This window comes from Amblyomma mixtum, chromosome 3 (genome assembly GCF_055824585.1).
Source record: "Amblyomma mixtum isolate Tamu chromosome 3, ASM5582458v1, whole genome shotgun sequence".
Taxonomy (NCBI): Eukaryota; Metazoa; Arthropoda; class Arachnida; order Ixodida; family Ixodidae; genus Amblyomma; species Amblyomma mixtum.
This window is the reverse complement of record NC_143014.1, coordinates 205,890,327-205,913,255: the sequence shown is the minus strand read 5'-3', so window position 1 is coordinate 205,913,255 and position 22,929 is coordinate 205,890,327. Positions and strand designations below refer to the sequence as shown.

Here is a 22,929-nt window from a genome sequence, read left to right as displayed (position 1 = left end):
CGATAGAAGTAATTGAAGCTCGGTAGGCCGTCACATGCTCGTTTCTGCCTGGGGATTTTATTAGTAACCTTCCCTTCATCTCCATTAATGAAAAAAAAAAATCTTGAAGTTTACATCTAGGAAGAGAATTGGCCAATAACTGCGGTCAGTGCGGCCACCCGGATGTATGGCTTGCTAACAAAAGATGTAAGCTCATAGACATCAATGCATTTTTACCTGAATAGCACTGCATAACCAAAAAGACTACGAGAAATAGGGTGTCGCTATTGTGATCTCTATAGGAAAAAAAAACTTCCTCAAGCCGGTCCTAACTTAGTTGTGAAACGCCCGCTTTATGCCGCTCTTTGGCGCTGCAGTCGTACGATACATTGTTATTTTTCAGGCGCATAGCGGCACATATCTACATTCGGGGACCGGCCCAAATCGGAAGGCATCCCCGCCAGCCCAGAGTGCAATCTCCACTTCTTTTGCTGATGCATATGCGGTGAGGACACTCGCAGTACCAACCACTTTAAAACTGCTAGGACCCGTGATCACTGCCACCATGATCACCATCGTCATCCTCATCAAAATAATTGTATTCAAAAAGGGGCTTTACACTGATAATACGAAAGTAACCACTTGCGTTATAACTGAACAAATACAAATATGTAACTGAGCATTTTTTTTGCACGTTTCGTGCCGCTAAAAGACACCCTCGCGTTAAGATAGGTCCCCCTGTACTTTCTACTATCCCCTCACCTCTTTCTTTTCACTTCTACACGCTACCTGCTATCCTTTATGTCCGCTGCCCCAGCTCAGGTGCTCCCAGCAGCGATATCAGATGCCGGGGCTAGCAAAAATTCTTTTTCCTTCCATATTCAATGCATAATAAAAACCACTACTACTACTACTACGACACGGATCGCGCTGCAATGGTTCAAACATGGCAAGTCCCAGCAACATCGAGCACAAGCGACGACAACGACGATGTCAACAACCGTCAACGGCCAACAACAACGCGCCACTCAGCGCGTGTCGTTTACCGTTGGCGCGCTTTCCGAGCTGTGAAGGTGGGCCTTTCAAAGCCTCCTCGCCAGTCGGTCTGCTGTTCCCGGCACTACTGGTGGTCGGACGCTCTCTCGCTCGCTCACCCTGCCCTGCTGACCCTAAGCTGTGAGGAGGCATCGAGACCAGAGATGAGCTCCCCTTCCGTGGCTACCGTGGACGCCAACGCCGACGCGTACAACCTCATCACCATCTGGTCCGAGGCCGGTCTGCTCTTCACTGACCTTGAAGGCCGACAGCCGGCGTTCGCCCCCGGAGCCGCTTCCCGAGCCATGCCTGGACTGAGCAAGCAGAGGAAGGCCCGCCAGTTCTGCGACGTCGTCTTCAAGGCTACGGACGGAGAAGAGGTGTGGGCGCACCGGTTCGTCATGGCAGCCAAGTGAGCTAACGCTCTTTTCTTGCCCGAATGTCCTCTCGGACCGTTTCGCCTGCAGTGTTGCAGTGTTGAAGGTGTCCGTCACACATACTGTAACTGACGCAGGCTTTGGCCATTACTGACCCTTAGCGTGTACGTTATTCAAATGGTGGCGTTATTTATTCATTACCGGTTAACTCAAAGTCAAAACGAGGGCTCTGCGTCTGTTACATATTCAGTAAGACATTTTGAGCCCGTATGCCTTACGCATCCGATAACGGAAACATTCGGAGCCCATTGTTCATGAAGAATGTTCATGAAGAACTGAAGTGATATAGGAAGAATGTAAACTACGATTAAGATCGCCCGTCGTTAGTCTACATCGATCAGACGAAGCGTTTAGTTGGTATCTTTTTAGTTGGTTGGCGCATCAAGAAGTAAGAACGCGTTCCCGTTTAGTGCGCGGTCTTCTATAGCACAGCCACGAAAATTCATCAGGCTGACTCTTTGTTTTGTTTCTTTAGCGTGTACTATGGCAGCCAAGCAGAGCTACTTTGCTTCCTGTTTATTCATGTGAAGGGCTTTGCCTTTTTCGCGTTCCTCTCGCCGCCCCTCACACTGCAGGTTCTCCGGCTGCGGCAACCTCTTCAACGTAACCAGAGAGGCGATGACCAAAGACCAGGATCAGGAGAAGCAGGAGTGGATGCCACCCATCCGCGTGGTCGTGAGTGACATGAGCAGCGACATGCTCGAGCTGCTCGTCGACTTCGCCTACCAAGTGCCCCTCCACGGACGTATTGGGCTACACAACGTCGGTCAAGTGCTCGATATGGCCGAGAAGTACAACGTGAGTTGGGGACATTGAACAAGACGGAGTCCAGCTGTGCACTGACAGTGCGCTGCTGGCGACACGGGATCAACTGCTTGACAGAAGGGTTGATGGATACCTGCTGTAACCTGTAGCATGGGGCAGCATGTAGATAGATACAACGGTAGATGAATGCACACGACAAGAACTAGCCCAGCCAGATGCCATGAACAGCTGCTGTTTGAGACGGAGAGAGCAAGGACAACAGGAGGCTGTTACGATAGCGAAGCTCACTGTCCCCATGCTGTGACTAAATGTGTTTGAAGATGGACACATGGAACAACTGACCTGCAGTCGGATATAACTCCAGGATAAAGCGGAACTAGACCCACCAAACTGCCATTCATGAAGTTTGGTAGTTTGGTGGGTCGAGTTACCATTATCCCTCAAGAGAAAAGTATACAACAGCTGTATCTTACCGGTACTCACCTATGGGGCAGAAACGTGGAGGCTAACAAAGAGGGTTCAGCTTAAGTTAAGGACAACGCAGCGAGCTATGGAAAGAAAATGATAGGTGTAACGTTAAGAGATCGGAAGCGGGCGGAGTTGGTGAGAGAACAAACGCGGGTTAATGACATCCTAGTTGAAATCAAGAGGAAGAAGTGGGCTTGGGCAGCGCTTGCGATACGAAGGCAAGATAACCGCTAGTCCTTAAGGGTAACGGAGTGGATTCCAAGAGAAGGCAAGCGTAGCAGGGGGCGGCAGAAAGGTGGGCGGATGAGATTAAGAAATTTGCAGGAATACGCTGGCCGCAACTGGCGAAGGACAGGGTTAATTGGAGAGACATGGGAGAGGCCTTTGCCCTGCAGTGGGCGTAGTCAGGCTGATGATGATGATGATGACCCACCAGGGAGACCTTCCTACCAATGGTATTGGCCTATTGCAACGTCGTTAAGGTCAACCACGTTTCACTTACCACGGCCGCTAATAGATGCGCGCTAAAACATGCGAGGTGGTTAAGTGCGACATCATGAGAATCGGTCGATGCCATTGGTTGCAGGGCCTCTTTTGAGTGCCATCTCTGGCTTCATTCTTGAGTTATATTAGACCAGTGTCGTCTCTAACGAAGCGACAAAGTGTGGCTTCAAATACTGGACGGGACCCACGGCAGCGGGAGAATTCCTACAGACGCTGGAACGAGAAGATTCGAACTGTCGTCACTGCAACTTACCGTGTCCAGAGAGGCAGTGTGTTAGTGCCGAGGCCAGAACCGCAAGGATAGCGACTGAACCGACATTCTCCTATTTGCCGAAATTAGGGTCGCTAAAAAGGGACGAAGAACAAGAGAGTAAGATGACAGAATAGTGACAGAAGACTGGAATGTTAAGTCGTTCTAATAAAGAATGGGTAATTAAGATAGGACACCGCACAGTACAAGATGACAGTAGGAGAAAGCTGTCTAGACTAGCGGTGAGGACGCTACGCCGCATCCCAAATTATGGGTGTTAAAGCATAGAGTGACAGAAAGAAGCACGATACTGTATCAAGCAGTTAGGATGCTTGCGGACTGTGGCTGTAACCATAATTGGTTCGTCTGTTTAAGCTTTCTAGTTTGCTTTGATTCTTTACGCCTATACGCTCGTTCCTGCTCGAAAGCAGAAGGCCGCTAGACCTAAGTGCTGAAATTCTGCACATCTGTGAGAAATATTTTGCATGCATGCATCGTCTTGAGTGTCATGCCTCGATGTATGCATGACTGAGGATATGAAAATCAATAAGTGTACAAAAATGGTCGTACAACGTGTCGAGGCCGGAGGGAAGCCATCACCAGGGATACGAAGACGGGCCTCTTGTCATGGGGATGCTGAGTGGCAGCTGACGTGTGCGGTGTTGTCACTTGCGGCATCACTGCTGGGGGCTTCGACTGTCGCAGACTGGTTATATGTGGCTCCCGGAGGTCCGATGCTGGTTGCCCCAAACCTTTGGCCCAGGTCCACCACGCAGAGAAGACGTATACAGGCGGAAAAGTTCAAACGGGTGACCTTCGGGTGTCTTGAATGTCTCAAGTGGCTCCTTCAGTGCAGCTGTGGTTGCGACGTCGTGAGAATGGGCGGGGTAGGTGTTGCGCGTCTGCTTATATTCCGGTCTCGAAAGAGTGCGAAGGATGACGGTTTAGGACGACACAAGTAGCATCCGAGGCTCAATAGGCTGACGGATGAAGAAACTGGTGGGAAGATCAGCAGAGTAGCACTCTTCCAAAGGTAGGATGAAAGCCATGGATCCCATGCTAGCAAGCAGACGTGGTTGTGTGACCAGTTTCGGCCTGTGCTCAGAAATGAGAACACGTAAGAGAGTGTGCCCGGCGCCGAGTCAACCAAAATCGCGCAGGACGGAGTAGAGATGCTCAGATGTTGGCGGTTGGCATACTTCTCGCGGACTGTGACGCATTCGGTCAAGCTAACCGATGGAATAATCTCAGAATGCGGGTAACAGGTAGCAATAAGCTACCGAAGCAGTACGAGTCTTTCAGAAAGGTGACAGAGCAATCTTGTGGTATGAGTCTACATTTCCGGGTGGACACACCATTATTCAGCAAATTAGACAGGCCAAGGCTGGTGGCTGCAGCAGATGGCCAGGCCCATAGGCTCTAGGTCTTCTTGCGCAAGGCTTGCTATCCTTGGGTAGTCTGTTTACCCATGGAACCGGAGAAACGTGAAGAAGACGTGATTGAGGCGTGTTGATCTATCATCAGCCTCTGCATACAGCGCATTCCTTCCCAGTATGTGTAGCAGCCCTTTGAGTCTCGCTTAACCTCGGGCACTTTGCGGGATGTGACCAACTGACGGTTTGTTGAGGACTCCAGGTGCAAACGTTTGCGCACATAGAACAAGTAGTGTAAAGGGTCGGTCCGGTCAGTCCCTTCGTTCACGAAGGTGCTGCTGTGGACAGAGTTTAAGCAGCCACGTCCGAACGGAGCATTGGTGCCAGCGTCGAGCCATTAAGCAGAGAGACAGGTCCATGAAGCACGACGCGCAGGGGTCAGCTGCGACGGAAGTGACCTTTCTGTACGCGTGCTAGAAGACATCGTGGATCGTGGATTTACGACGACGATCAAACTGGGGTGGCTCGGGACCTTCGCCGGCATGAACCGAATACAGAAATCAGGAGCGTAGAGTCGCATAATCGGTGAAGAAACGGTTGCAAGGAGGGTCGGTTGCTGGACACTGCCCGTCGGAGGTAGCAGCGGCGTAACTTTCGTAGTCTCCATGGAGCGGCTCATCGTAGATGTCGACGAGCCAACGTGCAGGCGTTCAGCACGCTGGCAATCGGGAGAGACGTCAGTCTTAAAAGAGGAGGCCGGAAGACGAGGGTCTCGATGCACGGTGCTACCAAGCAGACGTGGTTCTGTGACCAGCTTTGTCCTGGACTCAGAAATGAGGAGAGATAGCGCAGCTATGGCTGCCCGGTGCCAAGCCAATCAACCAGCGCGATGAAGAGTTGAGATGCCCGGCTGCGTATTCGCCAACTGCAGCCTGTACAGCCACATGGCTTGAAACCACGGTGAATTGATCACGGTGACTGAAGATTGTCACTACGGCTTACCTAAAAGGGATAATAAATCCTATTAAACGGCGTTATATGGCACTAAGCATCACGATTTGCGACCTAAAAGGAAAAAAATTGTAAAGAGATGAATAAAAAAACAATAAAATTACAGTACAGAGAGCGGAGTCGAACGGCCGACCTTCCATACGCAACACGTGGCTCTAATCCACTGCGCCATAGCGGCGATGTCAAGCCGTCGTTCTGAATGAATATTTATAACCAGCCTTAATGTGGCTGCTACCTGCCGGTGGGCGGCGCTGTCATTGCTGGCTGTACCGGCTGCATTTGGCGAACACGCTGTCCCGGCTGTTGTCTGCGAGCGTGCGTCACGCGGACTGATGATGATGATGATGTCCTTAGGCTTAATGGCACATACCCACGGCTGCGCCCGCTCCTGTCGCTTCGTTCTCGTTGATCTGGGTCAGTCACAAGTTAAAAAAAAGAGAACATTAAGCGATGGCCCTTCCCGTGCATTCAAGTGATAAAATTGACCATGACAAAGATTGTTATTGAGAGATATAAACATGATGTCTTACACCATTCATGATTGCTCAGATGTTTAATATCTATTTGTTAGGACTGATGGAATCGATAAATGATATGCTATTTATCGATTTTCCCAACGTCTAACCGTGTCACCCACGGGATGGTGGTGAAGCACCAGCGAGAGCACCTGGCTAGACCAATAGAACTTTTCTCAACAACGGCGATAAAACAAAAGATAACTTGTTACCGTGCAGCTACGAACTCGGCGACGTTATCATCAGTATCATCATCGCCACAAGTGTCCCCTTACCACAAGCAGCCGTGTTCCTGACACCGAACATTGCAGCCAAAGGCGTCATTCATTTCCTCTGCAGCCATGCCATGCTGTGCATATTTGCGTTTTTAAAAGCTGTCAAGGAAAGTCACGGCGTCCAGGCTACCGCTTCTGCCCTCCTGGAAACGTTAATGGCCAGAAATCAGGGATTAGGGAAATGAGGATGCCTGGTCTTGTTATTTTTAAGAGAGGCGGTTTACACGTCGATACCAGGACACGATCATGGACACTTGCGTGAACCAAGGGCCAAAAATGGGACCTATTTGGACTTCATGTTTCTGTGAAAATTGGAAGATGCAGCCGGTAATAAATACAAAAAGTTCCCAGAGTACCCATGAGCATGCGATTTGCACGGTGCCTTAACGCACGTGCAACGAATCTTCCGTTCGACTGGATAGTGGACAGCTATGACGTTGCCCATTAATGCGTGCGTATAGAGTTTAGATGTAGGGGAACCTAGCTCATAATAATAGGGACATTACCATGCCACAAAAAGTTTTTTAACTGAAATAAGACAAAAGGCTTTTACCTGTAGATACTCTTTCCCACTTCGAGAAAAAAAAATTCTTCGCACTCCCTGGGCAGTCCTCGAAGTGATCTTCTCTGAAGACTCTTTTTTCAGACTTTTCGCTTTGTGCAATAACTCCTGAGCTTCATTAGAATTTTATTTCACTTCTATTCACTCTGATGACGCAGATAAGCAAGATTCGCGAACACTGCATCAACATGCTTAAGCAGAACCTGGAACCGGACTCCTGCATCGACACCTACCATCTGGCCCTCACCAGGGGATACAACAACCTTGCTACAGATGCCCTTCGCTACCTGATCCGACACTTCGATGAGGTGTGAACTCCAGGGCAAACTTCAGCGACACTACCCGGGTTGCGCGTTTAGGATGCTGTAAACCGAAATATGTTGAAGAACAAGCATACTCCACAGACGGGATAAAACTACAGTAAAATGGAACGTTGAGCTAGTTGGTGCGTCATATTTCTAGAAACAGTTCAAAATATACGGACAAGCAAGCAGATGGGACGACCGTTGACTGTTCACGTGCGAGAAAAAGTGCACATAAGACAAGCAGGCAGATGCTTGAACATACGATTAAGGGAAGACAGCGGTTCCTTGATTAGCGCTCCGTCCTCGAGCTAGGCACTTCATCACAAAAAATGTCGCCACGTATCCAGGCTTCGCCAGGCTTCGGTGTTCTGCAAGCAAAAAGATACAATAGCAAGAGTATTGAAAGAAGCATACCTTATCCACAAGAATCGTGACACGTGTGTAAGCACCCCGTCTGTTGTTATTCATGATTGTCAAATTTCCTATCTAGACGAGCCTGAATGAATTTCAGTGCTTGGTTTCTTATCTGCGAACATGCGCACTTGATCGCGAAATTCTACTTTTTTGTGATCTGCTGGAATAAATCCTTCAGTTGATGGTAAGCGTTGGTTCCATCTATTTGTCTGTCCGTGTCTTTGGCGCTGTTTCCACAAATACCGCGAGCTACACTTCAGCCGTCCAGTCTAAACAAATAGAATTGAATTTCAGCATATGCGTAAACTTTATCTTATTTTCTGCATTGCCTTATCTTCTTGTCTTACCTTATCTGTTATTAATGTCTAAATTCTTCGTTAACAGATGAATATGCAGATGCAAACCTATCGGGAAGGTTGCGAGAAGCATCATAAGAAAACTCGCTGGTTTACTTTCGAAGGCCTCACGCGGACCTGTTATGAGGGCAACCTGCTTACGCGCAACATTAGACGTCATATGTAGGTGGCAACACTCATACCTTCGACTTAATTGCATCGTTCAGTTGAAAAAGTCGTTTTTCTTTCTCTTGGCACAGGTCTGGGAGAACGATGAGCAGTTCCAGTCTCTCACCCCTGAGGAGCTGCGGACCATCCTGATGGACAACCGGCTACACGCGCCTAGCGAAGTGGACGATACTTTCCGCTCGATCCTCAAGTGGATATCCACAGACGTAGCGGAGCGGAAGAAGTACCTCGCCCAGCTTCTGCCCCTCGTGCGATTCGCGGGGTGCACCGTCTCGTGAGTTCCACGTCGCCCTAGGCCTACTTCCGCGGTGTGAGCGCTCTGATTGGCTTCGAAGCCGGAGGCAGAACAGCAGGCTGTACGGTTTTCCACAGTTGCCGGTAGTCAATAGACGCCTTTAGCATACCGTGTACCCATGGGCGTCCGGAGGGGGGGGCAAGGGGGGGCGGCTGCACCCCCCTGGAAAATCACTCACTCGAACCGTGAGTGATGGCCGCACGCCAGGGGCGGTGGTGCGCTCAGTCAAAAGGGTAAAAGCAGCCCCGCATGGTCACATCTGCGAAATGCCGCGTCCGGGCGTGCGTCGTTCCGCCGTTTTCAAACCACGCCATCGTTAGCTCTACTGAAGGGCGACCTGTTCCAGACATACAGCGGCACCGGCGAGCATGTGTTTCGAGCCGCCTTGAGATGGGTGTCTGTTTCTTTGATCTCTAGAGAGATAGCGACACGGAGGCAGACAGTGCACGGGGCATCTTGTTTTCGCCTATCGTTACGCCGGTCACCGATGAATTCTTAAGGAGGGAAGGTAAAATCAGCCGTGTCCACCCCCGCTTTGTCGGGCTGCTCAGGGGCAAGCGGGCGATGAGTTGGCGCCGCCGCCGCTCGCTGTTTCCTCCGATCCACGGGTAGCGCAGTTCGGTAGAAGCGCCGCTTTCAGAATCTCCGGCAAAGGGGATTAGCTGCTTTTGTTCACGGCGACGCAGTCTCCCGAGGCGCCCCCACACCAGCGTTCTTTGCGTCTTCTGCGAAAACCAGCGCCTTTGGTCAACGCAGCCCGATGGCGCCTGCCTGGCTCGCCTGTCACCTCTGGCTGGGCCTCAAATCACAACAGCGCCCATGTACTGTGCGTGTCAGTGCATGGTAAAGAGACCCAGGTGGTCGACATTACCCGGAACTCTGTACTACTCCATCCCTCATAGCCTGAGTCGTTTTGGGGCTCTGAACCCCATAAAAACACAAAAACAAATTTTCCGACTGGAGTGGCGAGTGTCCCTTCCCCTCGGAAGTTGCGCGGCGTTCCTTTCACCCCCAAAGTGCGCATTCGGGGATACTGCGGCAAGTAAGCCCTTGCACGTGTGCGCGCCTCTGTGTTTGTGCTTGGGTGTTTTTAGTGGCCGGTTGTCAGCGAAGCTGAGAACAACCAAGACAGCGGACGAGAAAACGACGAGCGGAGAGCAGTGTGTGTGCGGTTGTTCGACTGTGCGGATGCGCAAGCAAGATGGAGCGAGGTGTATGAAGCTGCGAGCGTGCATTTATCTTGTAAATAAGTTTTCGTTGTATATATAGTCATCTTTTGTTTTCAACGTACGCGTTCAACAGTTTTTCCAATCAATGTGTATGATGAGTGTGCACCGAGAGCGTGTAATGAAGCACAGAAGTGAATTTATCACACGTGTAATTACGCAATTCGCCCAGAAAAATCCGAGGCGCCTACAGTTGCTGTTCAAGGAAGACTGACTGAGTGACTGTAGTTGCGTGTTTGTGAACATATTGTGCTGTGTGCTGGTCATCAATCCGGGTGAGTCGAGAACCCGTATGCAGCAAGACTGAGCACTCTTCTCCACGAAGTGATATAGCATCTTTTTGCATTTTTATTAATTTTAGTTGTTTCTTCGTTGATAAACTCCAATGTACCTCTCCTAGCCGCGCTTTAATTTGCTGTTTGTAATTTTTCTTTCATGTGTGCATTTTGTTTAATTTGTATTTATATATAAATAAATAAATTTACTCCGCAAATAGCGCCTTTCTGCTACGAACATACCCCCCCCCCCCCCCCCCCCCGGGGCACCAACGGGGCCCCCCCCTGCAAAAAATTCTGCGGACGCCCTTGCGTGTACCGTGTTACTCTTACCGGTACCGGAGTACCGGGAGCCCGCTGTTGGATAGATGCGGGTTAGGAGTCGTTGCTAGCTCGCTGCTGCTCGCTGCTTGATGAAACCGCGGTCAAGCTTCGAACCCGTTCCCACCACCACCAGGACATGAGTGCCGTCGAGTCAAAGAGTTTGGTGATGGGAGGAAGATTACTAGAGGGTTTATTTAAATTTTTACATCAAAGCGAATAGAAGTGAGACTGAAGTGAGACTCTTCTGCCGCATTCGTTGTCAACTTTTATATCCTTCTCGTTCCCTCAAGTCTCTAGGTTGAGGACGCCCACGAGGGAGTGGGAGGGGCCTAGAGCTTTCTCTTGTGCGCACAAACACAACGCCGCACTTAGGGTCACGCCCCCGTCACATGTTGAGTCTGAGGGAAAGAAGGTTGCCGTCGAGGTAGAGTCGACTGCGGTAGGTGGTTTCCGGCAAGCCGAAGGTTCCCGCGGGTCACCGACATCTGTTGTTCATCATATCACACCCGCCGCTCGAGGCCGGAACGCGAGGTCACGAAAAGGTCGGAAAGTGGTCCCTCGTCCTTGGAGATGTTCGAATGATGCCCGCCAGCTTGTCGCGGTGCTTGGCATGCCAAAGAGACACAGGAACCGAAGCCCTTTGTTCCCCGGCACGGTCACAGCAATTGGGGAAGATAACGTCCGTCTCCCCGCGGCGGCGGCGGCGTTCGACACGTGCGGACACTTCGGAAAGGGGATCTGGTTTTGCTTAAACTTCAGCCCCTTCGTTTTGGTCCTGCACTCCGACCGGGCAAACTCCATAATTGGAATCAGCTGTCTGAAGTTGCTCGCAGCCATATACAGCAGAAACAGGTGTGCTGGCTGGTTACAAACGAGACCCGCTGACGTCGATCTCAACACCACCCACTGCCGGTGAGCATACGCTCATTGGTCCCCATGCTGCAGGCGCGTGAGCAGCTGCCAGGTACCTGGCGCCATCTGGCGCCATCAAGGCGATTTTGCGCATGCGAACTGGCTGCGCGCAGGCTCCCGGTACTCCGGTACCGGTATGGGTAACGCGGTACACGGTATGCTAAAGGTGCCTATTAGGCAACTTTAGCGTGCCGCGTACCGTGTTACCGTTACTGCAGTACCGGGAGCACGTGCGCCGTCAGGGGCATGCGCAGATCACCTTGACAGCGCCAGATGGCGCTAGGTACCCGACAGCTGCGCGCGCACCTGCCGCATGAGGGCCAATTAGCGCGGACGCGCTAGAGGTTGGCGGGCTTTCGGTACTCCGGTAATCGTAACATGCTACGCGGTCTGCGAAAGGTGTCTTTTATCTAATTGCAAGTTATGAGCAACATCGCCCGGCCGCTAGTGGTCTTGACCAGCCCTAATTTGAGCTGATCTGCTAGCCAACCACTAGAGGCCAAAAACAAAAGCGCAAATAAACAGACAAAACCATCATTGTGAAGAGAATTTAAGGTTGGTTTTTAAGTCAGTTTAGCAACTTTAAACATTCCAAAACGAGCATTTATGCTGTGTGGATTGTTTTCTTTATTTTTTAATGAGTAGGGTTGTCAGATTTGGACTAGAAAATACATCTCACCATGCGAAATTTGCCTATGACCGGCAATTATTATTATTTCAATTAATTTTTTCTGTTCGTTTAGTTTCGATTTCGACACTCGAACGGTGACTATGACGTACAAGAGGACTTGAGGTCACGTGATGTGTTGCATGTAAGAATTTCACCGTAATCGCTGCTTCGTCGTATTGGTTCGCCCTTGGAGCGGGAATGAAAACAAATTAACAGCCAGCTATTACGTAAGCTGTTACTTAGACTAGGTATGCGACCATAACCCCTCTCTTACGCCATAGCTATCACTCGCTTATTTAAACCAAATCTGAGACAACATGCGACAAGAAACTGACAAGCGATCTATGGGCCGATCTGAGGGAAACGTTTAGCATTAGTCTTTCATTGTTCTTTGTATGACACGGCAAATTGCACACACTTCTTTACATCAATATTTCTTGCAGACTTGTTTTTTTTGGGTGGAGTACGGGCGAGTTGGTTGCTCAAGTTAACGTGGTCACAGCGCGAAAACGACGTAAGGAAAGGGAGAACAGGACACACAGCCCTGACTTTCAACTCATGAGTTTATTCAAGGAAATAGTGAATACATACAGAAAACAAAGCATGACACCACAGGAGAAAGAGACCATGTGACTGAAAAGGATATATTTACAATCCATGGGATAGGTATTCTATTTTTTTCGTAGTTAACTAAATAGATGCGTAGCTCCAATATGTAGTCTGCAATCTTGAGAATAAAAGGCAGCATAATCTACCAGGGACGATTTGTCAATGCGCCTTAAGCGTTTTATCGATCACTACATGACTGACCATTCAGTTTTAAGCTTTTCTTTTTCTCTCGAGCAGAGAGTTCGACCGGGTCGTCACCGATCCCCAAGTCCAGGGTGACGGAGACAGCCTCAAAGTCCTCAATGCGATCCATCAGGTCGGTTGCTGGTCTGCATCAAGGTGGTTTACCTCTGTCTTAGAAACAAAGTGAACCTAAGGGATTTCGTCTGTGCTTTGTATATTCTTCACGCTCTCGTTCTCATTGGGCTAACAAAGTATCAGTGACAGCTGTGCCGTCAGCCTCTCCGCTTTTTCTTAGTAAGCGTGCGCATTTCCAGGCCCACATGGTCCGCATGACGACAGATGACGCAGTCCCAAAAGCGCCAAGCTCAATGCTGTACAGAAAGAAATATGCCCACGATGATGACTCGTGTGCAGTGGGTGGTAAATCTGACGAAAAGAACTGAGGATATTCTGCAGAATGAAGAAGTATCCACACAGATGTCGAAGCAGACAGAATAAGTATCTTAAAAAAAACAACAAAAGACAAGATGCTATGCCAAGTATTTTCCATGGTTCTAGACCAACTAACTGAAATGTCGGTTTTACTACAAGAATTGTCCACAACGCTTCAGGATTTGGGGTAACGAAGGTAACGTGAGTGGATCCGCGGTAGATTTTGGTTATAAACGGTTAGACTGACGGCTTAAAAGCAGGTCAGTAAGCAATATATATAAGTTTACAACTGAAAACCGTCACAGAGTTAAAACCAGCATAACCTGTTCTTAAAAAGGACAAAATTCAAAGTAGCTGTTTTTAAGGTTGAAAGACTGGAAAAAAATTTACACAGAAAAAAGTGACGAGCCTTGCGGCTCACGTCATCACCCTGTACCCAAACTGGCAGAGTGCTTTCAGCATTCATTCATCCAGCCATCCACCTGCTCCCGGGCTCATATACTCGTTGAGACTGAGGTAGTCTGGAAGTTTTTTTTTTCAATATTTCATTTCCCTACGCATGGAAAACCGTAAAGCGCGAAGAGATAACGAACTCTTTAACCTGGGAGTGGTTTCAGCAGCCTATTTCTCAGCGCATGAAAAAAGTTTTCGTCAGCGTCAGACTGCACGGCTTCGCTGCCATCTTTTCGTGTACAAAAGATGTGCTCGTTATAGCCGATACGGAGAACAGATAACCAAAAGTAGCTTTTGGTAGCGGAGTGGATTCCAATGAGAGAAACGTGGGAAATACGACACTACGGAATTTGCCATGATAGGGCGGCTACAGCTGCTGAAGTACAGGACTCCGAGTTCAGTGTAAGAGGTCTTTATCCAAATGTAGATGAAACGTGCCTATTACTTCGTTATAGCCGTAGCTTCGTTATAGCCCGTGTTGACCGAGCTTCCAAGGGGAATCGCTATTCCTTCGTTATATTCATTATTTAGTTATAAACTGTTTATTTATTACGAGGCTCGACTGTACATATGCAGACCAGCCTGCACTGTATTTGAGTCCTTATTATTCCGCACTGAATGAATTGCTTTGATGAATATGAATGGAGTTCATGAGGTGATGGCCGAAGACCATGGTCTGGGCTGTTCTTGATGCCGCATTCCCCGCACAGTCGCTGACTCGCCAGTCGATGGCGCTGGGCGAGTGTGCTGGCGTCGACCTGTCCTCGAAGGTGTGGCTCACCCCGCGCATCCCCAAGGACATCCTGTTCCTGTTCGGGGGCTGGACGTCGGGTGCGACCAACAACATGCACGCCTTCAACTGCCGAACCGGTGCCTGGCGCCTCCTGGGAAACCAGTACACTACGCCCCGGTATGCAAAGCGCATTTTTATTGCAAAAGCAATACTACGCTCATGAACGGCCTTTCGCGTAGCGGCGGCCGGTAGCCACGCTTGACCTTTAGAATGACCTCTGACGTCACACCAGGGTGAGAGATGGGCTACCCAGTCGAGTCGTCGCGCAGCGGCGGCCGGTAGCCACGTGTGACCTTTGACGGCGTGCCATGCCTAGTGATGTCATAGCATGACGTCATGCCAGGGTGAGAGATTGGCTGCCAAGTCGAGTCGTCGCGCAGCGGCGGCCGGTAGCCACGCGTGACCTATAGACGCGGCGTACTGCGTTCCTTTTTTAGACGCGGCGCGCCGCGTTCCTTCCGTTAGAGGCGCTGCGCTCGCTTTCGCAACCTACCAGGCTTAACCAAAGCTAAGCCCCCGACAATTTTTTTATGCTAACATGCGCGTTCCCCCTTCTTCTTGAAGAAGTTCTGTCTGCACCGTGAAATGGGCGAATTGTTTCATGTTCTCAAGGAGAATAATGTAACAGACCCCCCCTTATAAAAACGGTCTATAGACAGTCAATAGACTTCTTATAGGCTCTATTGCCTTCCTATAGATATTTATTTTTGTCTATTCATAGTATATAGTCTGCTAAAAGTATATGACCATAAATCTGTGGATTGTCTATAACATTTGTATTGGCTATAGACTGTTCTCTAGGATTTGTCTATTAGAGAGTTCATAGACTTTATAGACAGAAGTTATAGACAGTCTATAAACTGTCTAAAAATTTTGTGATGGTGCAGACAAAAGAACTTCTCTAAATGTTGGTCAGCGCACTAAGGCCCCCCCTCCCTCATCTTCTCTACGTTGTGCTTCCACACACTCACGCTATGTCAGCCTCTCCTTGGCATTCTAATGCGCATGCTCACAACTTAAGCGTAAAAAATCGCTTGCAGTAAAAGACCCACCTACGAAGCCCATGAAACAAAAGTGATCCAAATGCAAATGTGATGCGCCTCTTTCCTTTTCACTGGCCACATGCTTCTGGGTTCTGTCAATGATATGACGACCAATGAGGCCAAAACAGACTGCGTCATATGGGTCCTTGTTACAAAGTTTTGAGGGCACTAAGACGACAAACGGAAAGAAGTGGACGAACAAGTCGGTGAATTAGTGCAATGTTACTTTCTACTTCTGTCTGTCCGTCGTTTTAGCGCCGCAAAATACGTAACTTAAGGAAATAGCCCACACGGCAAAACCTTGTTTCTTTTACCATAACTTCTGGGTTATGCGGTCGTCGGCGCAATGTGCTTTCCTCCCCCGCAGGGCGTACCATGGCGCGGCGGTTCTTAACTCTTGCATTTACTTCGTGGGCGGCTTCAACGGCCGCGAGTGCTACCACTCCGTCGTCTGCTTTGACGTCAACCTGAACCGATGGAGCCACAAGGCCAACATGATGCAAGCCCGCTGCTATGTCAGCGTCGCCACACTGCAGGCAAGGCACTACGAGAGCGAAGGCAACCAGATCTCTCTCGCATCTGCTCTTGTCCTTCCCAGTTTTAACGCGATTCTCGTCATTATAGCGAAACGAAGCATGCTCAACGGCCCTCTGGACAAGCCATTCGTCAGGGATGGCCTTTCTACAAATAGTGGTCCAGCAACGCCGGCTGCAGCGAGAAAGGCATACACGACGACCATGCATTTCAAATCGATATCACTTCAAAGATGTCGATTACGAAACTCTGAATCCGTCAAAACCAGGCATATTCCGCTGGCAGTGCTATGTAGTTTAGTAGGGTGAATCAAGAGCGAGTTAGTAACCTTTTGAGGCTCGAAATTTTATTCAAGCAGCTGAACGCTCAGACTATAGTTTACAGAGAATAAAACAAATGAGGTGTCGGAAAGAATTTGCCTTTATTTAAAATTAGCATGATGAGGAGTTGGCCCCTGCAGAGCTTCTCTTCGATGTTCTAAATCTCACATCCACAAGCCATTGCTATGCACTGTAGATGAAGTATGCGATAGGCTGACCTAGAAATATGCTAACAATCAGTTGTCGTTCACCTCTTTCAACGTGCGACGGCTGGTAAACCGGACCCTTTCAGTGTGTTTCCCGAACAAAAAGAAGGGAGGGCGGCCGCCTGTTCTCTTTATGTTATGACGTTCAAATTGCCCTGTCTTACAACAGATGATAACAGAAAGATCAAAGCTTGTGTGGTATGCGAGAAAAAAAAATTTTGAGGTGTTGCTCTGCAGAAACGCTGCGAAGCAACTGGGCAATTAACTTTCTCCAGTACTCTAAACAGAATGGAGTAAAAAGGGTGTAAACTGTCCTCTAGCGCACACCCTTCTTTAAAGAGTATGTATTCTCTTTTTACTGCCATATAGGTGTATTCGTGTTTAGAGCGTGTGACGCACGACAAGTCCACCCTTTGTGCTAAAAGGGCTTAAAAGAAATTCTGATGATGATGATGACGTTGGTGAACCCTTTTCTTCCTGTACCTGGTCTCTGCCTGAATTTCTCGTCTCGTCGCAGGGTCTAATCTATGCCATGGGTGGCTTTGATGGCCGCCTGCGGACTAGCAGCGTCGAACGCTACGACGCCAAGAAGAATCAGTGGACCCAGGTTGCACCCATGAATGACGTCAGAAGCGACGCTGCTGCCACGACGGCTGCAGGACGAATCTACATGTGAGCTTGGGGGAATGAATGTGATTTAGCGAAACTGGACATGCTTGCAACTGAAGGTCAGCTCGGCCGACAAGCAGAGGTTTTCTCGCCAAAGTAGTGCAGATCGATAGCTGGACGTCACGCAAAGAAACACTGTCATTAGGAGAAGAATATAATTTTCTGAAAGTATATTGAATGTCCCGTTGGCTTCACACAACTTGACTTGTTTTTGGGGGCTTTCTGGAGGGAAATGCTATTATTTATTGTTGAGCAGATATTTTGCCTCTCGTGTTAGAACAACGAACTAGCTCTGGTGTGGGATATTACTCGTACTCTGGTGTGGGATATTAGGGGAATAAGGCTTTGGGAAGTATATGGGGGAGGAAAATAAGAAACAAAGGCGTCTAAAAAAAATTAAAGCATGTCAGTCATGAAATTGGGAAGCGGGCACTTCATGTTAAAATATAAATTCCATTTGCACTAGTGCTTAGCCAATAGGCTGTATTTTAAACTGGTGAAGTGTTCTCTGGTGGCATGTTACATCAAAACCGGTTACAGTCGGTGAACTGATTCGCTACCACTTTCCGTATGTATGTCTTGCTCTAAACTGTGTTGAACGTTGCCCTCAACCGCGCTCAGCCAACATCCACTGCAGAAGACACGCATATACTACGGACATGCAATTATTTTGTTGTGTTGTGTTGGGTTTTATGGCACATAGGGGACATGCAATTAGGCCTGCCCTTCGATATAGGTGGGTACTCTATCACACGAAAGCGGTTGATCGATCTAGTTAGTGTTCAGTTGATATCATAGGAACACTAATGCTCAGACACGGACAAAGGGACGAAATGGACGAAGGGAAAAAGAAATACTCGCCCACGCTCATCCCGTGATCTCAGCTATATTACAGCAGCTTGCCTGCTCTTAGCTATGCACCTAACTTCCTGCCACCTCATGGGGTACTTTTCCTTCCCTTGAAATATATTCTCCTACCCTGAAAGGCCGGCGGTCATGTGCTCTTCATAATATTTGGTCGCATAAAACCCATTTCTTTTTTATTTTAGCTAGGACATCATCAACCGGCATTGCTTCTCTAGTCCACGTCGCTGTCTTTCTGTCTCTAACAGTCGCATCACTTGAGGTTCCATTTTATATTGCGGTGGGTGGGGGTGGATAGGTTGGCCACACTTGGCTCAGAACAGGGCTAATTGGCCATCACTTTTATAGGCCTTTGTACAGCTGTGGAGGTAAGAGGGCTGCTACTGATAAGTAGCCGGGTATGCTTGTGTAATGTACAGCTCACAACCGAGATGGCGCCACGTACACGCCCGGTTACGGGTTTTGGCATGCGTTCTTGAGAGCGGGTGCATATAGTATCCTTGAGGGTTGGGCGTGGTACGTAGAATGCATATTAAAAGCTTCGCCCCATCGATTGCTTTCTTCTTCTCGGCTCAGCGTGGGTGGCTTCACGGGTCGGGAAGTGCTGGACACGGTCGAGTGCTACGACCCGTCATCGAACACATGGACCAGGGTGCTGACGATGTCCACGCCTCGGAGCGGTGTCAAGGTCGCCACGCACAAGGATATCATCTACGTGATCGGTGGTTACAACGGCGTCACGCGTCTGTCCACAAGTACGCTTTTGATTTGTGACCACGCTTCTTGGATTACAAAGCGAGACAAGGTGAAAGGGAACTTGTGGTCTTAGTAGTAACGGTTTTGGTCCAATGGCTCAGCGGCAACCAAGAAGGCAATGCGCTAAACTCCAGCTTGTGATGTACAGCAGTGAAGCGTTGAAGCAATAACGCAAAATTCAAAGGATACAGCTGTTTCATTAAAATAGGTGTGCATGAAAATAAGCGTATAAAACAAGTCAATGTCGCAAAGGAAGGTGTTCATCCTGCTGGGGAAAAAAAACAGCGCTGAGACGAGGGACTCAGAAAGAAGAAGACAACAGGACCGGCGCTTTGTCCTCCTTTGTCCTTTCTTTGTCCCTCGTCTCAGCGCTGTTTTTTCCCATCAGTATGTACCAACTAGCTCAACTCTCCGTTTTGCTGAAGGTGTTCATTTGGAATCCTGTGGCTCTGAACAAAAAAGTTTCGTTTTTTATTGCCCTCTTCAACGCTTTATCATTTGCGTTAGTTTTAGAACCACCGTGTTGGAAGAATCTTGCCGTTTGTCCGTATGAAGCCTCTGTTGGCAGTAGGAAAGGTGGAGAGAGGGAACGTGGGAGAGGGTGGGAATCAATGGGTGGCTGGTGACGAAGAGGAGAGGGAGATTTCCTTCTCCACTCTCAGGGAAGTGGGAAAACGGGAGGGATAGCGAATAGAGGGTGGAAGGCGACGGGTGGCAGGTGGGGATAGTGCAGCGAGGGCTTGGCGTGTCGCGCCACTCGCTCGCATGGTCTGAACCCTTTAGCGGCGGCTGCTGCTCCGTCTGTGGCGCGCATTAGTGCTAACGCGTACTCTGCCACATCAGTCCCATTGATCGTCTAAACTTTATTCATGCACGTTAGCTAGTCCATTAATTTGTATCCATCCATATAAGGCAGGTGCCCAGCGTGACAAACGCAGCGAGGGACAAGGGTAGAGGAAAGAAAAGGGGGCCTTTAGACGTCATGAGTGACGTGCTTATGTTTGGACCAATCAGTGATCGTCATTATGAGCGTTCAGCGTGAGAACGGTACTGTATACGCTCGAAAAGTGGCCTTGACAGGTGTCGGATCTATTCTATCCTTCTATCCTCATGTTCTCGCGAGGCCTCTACACCATTCTCGAAAAACCCATCTCCCTCCCTACAACAACTATTTCTTGTATGCCATCCTGCTTACCGCCACCTACAAGTGGCAACAGTCTGTCATCAGAACAAACTAATACTTTTTCCCTCTCCTTCATCCGTGTTTCTCTTTCCAGTGGAGCAGCTCGACACCAGAAGGGCTCGTTTCTCCGAGCTGCCCAGCATGAGCCAAGCCCGGAGTAACTTCGCCGCTGTCGTCCTTGAAGGGTTTATCTACGCGATAGGAGGCTTCAGCGGTGTGTATACGCGCGCTATTCACGTCTCTTGCGCATGCGCACGAGACAAAGAACGCAGAGCATTCATCAAAGCGGCTCAGTCAGCCCATTCAGTAGGTGGACGTATATATAGACCCCACTGAATCAATCGGGTCGCCGCAAAGAGCGGAAGTAATGGGGGGGGGGGGGGTTCTATGGTATTCAGTCTGGTCAAGACATACATGTATGAAGTATAATCGAACTGACATACGTATCTGAAATCTATATTTCAAGATAATTATTTGGGAACCCTTCCACGAGGAACACGAGGACAAGACAAGTACGACAAGCAGCTCACATTTTGCCGCAGATTCTTTATCTGCCGTCTTATTTGCGCAATACTGCTGAGCGAACAAGGCTTATAGGGTAGCCCCGGAGTTATTCGACGGCCACGTATGCTGACGAAGAATTTATGTGGGAGGTTTTAGTGTGCAGCTAGCTTTCATCCTGTAGACATGTAGTTGCCAGAATAGAAAAAAAAAGATTTCTTTTTCTGCTTTGAATTCACGTATGTTTGTGCCGAAAGAAGTGAGCCAAATTCAAGGCAAAAGAAACTGAGCCTTGTGTGGCATAGAGTGGGTTAGAAAATTATATGGCGAAAGTCATGTTAGAAGGCGTTCGGGAATTTTCTCGGGTATGGTCACAGGACGTGTTTAGTTAGAGATCGGTGGGAATTATACATTTCTTTATCTCGCTTGCAGCAAGCTTAGCCTCTCTGATTATGATGGTGAGGATGACATTCAGCCTACATTTTTGCTCATTGCTTTAGGACCATCCCAAATCCTTAAGAGATTCCATTGTGCCGTCTTTGCCGGAAGTAGCCTAGCAGCAAGGTTTGTTTCATATCCGTGTAGTGGAGCACTTATCCCACCTCTTAAGCTTTAAAGGCATCTAACGTAAACTGAAACATTATCCTCTCCTTTTGAGACATTTTGGTGTTTAGGGACGCCGTAAAGATTCCACTATACGGCTGAGAAGCAAACCCCGTTACTTGTTTAGTTTTGGCAAAGATGGTATATTGTAGATTTATGAATTGTTGATAACTGATTCATCTCAGCACCTGATTTAGAAATACATCCTCTGGAAACGGGCAAGGGTTGCAAGCTGATACGCTTTGCATGACACCCGCTTCACTACGCTTGCATTGCTCAGAGGCAATGGCGGAACAGATGCAAACAAGGCGAATACTTGTACATGTACAAAAATGAAGATGCAAGTGCAACCCAAGGCCATGGAAGCATCTCAAGACAGATAAAAAACAAAGCAATACATTCCAATACATTACAAAACGTTGCCATCTTATTATGCGAAACATAAGGAGCTCGTTGGCTCGTTTGGCGACGTCCAGTGTCACAGCTGGGTAGGTGCCAAGTTTGATTTGGTTTGGTTAATGGGGTTTAACGTCCCAAAGCAACTAAGGCTATGAGAGACGCCGTAGTGGAGGGCTCCGGAAATTTCGACCACCTGGGGTTCTTTAACGTGCACTGACATCGCACAGTACACGGGCCTCTAGAATTTCTCCTTCAAAGAAATTCCAGCCGCCGCGGCCGGGATTGAACCCGCGTCTTTCGGGTCAGCAGCCGAGCAGCATAACCACTGAGCCACCGCGGCGGCTGTAGGTGCCAAGTGTCAGGTCACGTGACCACATATGGTGGGTTCGTATGACGAGGTGTACGACTAAGCATCACACTTCATACGCGGTCGTGACAAACATGTAATGTGACGTCGTACAACCGAAACCGACAACCGGTAGGGACGTTACTGACCAGAAAATGAGAGCTGGGAGTGACGTCAGCAAACCGGAAGTTTTGAAAAACGCCTCGATGGGCTCCTTGTGCTGCAGCAACTCACGCTGGGAGGTGTCTAGGCGTCCATTCGTTGCCCATAATCACTACTGCGATTGTTTCGTTCGGTTTCAGGTTTGTTTATTGCTTACTAATAAGCTCCTCAAAAGGGGTGGTTCAGAAAGCAATAATTAATGACGCGCACCTTTAGTGATTTATTTCCGCCTTCACCGCCCCACTAGGAATGACGACCGTGTCTCTGGTCGAGCGGTACGACATCAAAGGCCGTAAATGGTATCCGGCTCAACCCATAAATATGAACTGCAGTGCCTCGACGGCAAGCATCGTATACGATGTAGCCAATCCGGGTGAGTATATGCCTACTTTACCATACTTTCGTGTAATATACCTCTCAGCAGAAGAATTCCCGATCGCAACTGAACCGCATTGACGAAACTTCTATACCTAATTCGTGTTCACTGCAGTGCTAAAATGCAATTCAGCTTCATCAAAGAAGCAATAAAGTAATTAATCGCGATAGACTGTTCAGTCATATAGTACCTCTGAGGGCGAATGATATTAGTTGGCATTTTATTTGCAAAGGTAGATATTCCACAGGTCAATTCCTCGGATTGCTTGCTAGAATATTGCGAGCATATCTAATGCGTCGCTAAAGTGAATTTCATCTGCTGCTGAATGTTGTACAGTAATTTCAAAGGTCACCATTGGGCCTTCATTATGTGAACTAG

The 22,929-nt window shown here is 48.7% G+C and overlaps 1 protein-coding gene across 1 annotated transcript; it reads left to right on the top strand.

Moving 5' to 3' along the window:
- Positions 1 to 1,178: 1,178 nt before the first annotated feature.
- LOC149353408 (kelch-like protein 10) lies at positions 1,179 to 22,631 on the top strand. Its single transcript, XM_089575816.1, has 11 exons — positions 1,179 to 1,426; positions 2,027 to 2,249; positions 7,333 to 7,482; positions 8,489 to 8,691; positions 12,966 to 13,044; positions 14,507 to 14,706; positions 16,000 to 16,168; positions 17,210 to 17,364; positions 18,802 to 18,980; positions 20,259 to 20,378; positions 22,423 to 22,631. Exons 1-11 carry the CDS (start codon positions 1,179 to 1,181, stop codon positions 22,629 to 22,631), a joined length of 1,935 nt encoding a protein of 644 aa, XP_089431942.1.
- The last annotated feature ends 298 nt before the right edge of the window (positions 22,632 to 22,929 follow it).

What these genes read in the sequence shown, in the direction of transcription:
- LOC149353408 (XM_089575816.1), top strand. Translation starts at nt 1,179, where the DNA reads ATGAGCTCCCCTTCCGTGGCTACCGTGGACGCCAACGCCGACGCGTAC. An exon ending in TTCGCGGGGTGCACCGTCTC is followed by an intron (nt 8,692 to 12,965) that starts GTGAGTTCCACG and finishes TCTCTCGAGCAG; the next exon opens with AGAGTTCGACCGGGTCGTCA. An exon ending in AACCAGTACACTACGCCCCG is followed by an intron (nt 14,707 to 15,999) that starts GTATGCAAAGCG and finishes CCTCCCCCGCAG; the next exon opens with GGCGTACCATGGCGCGGCGG.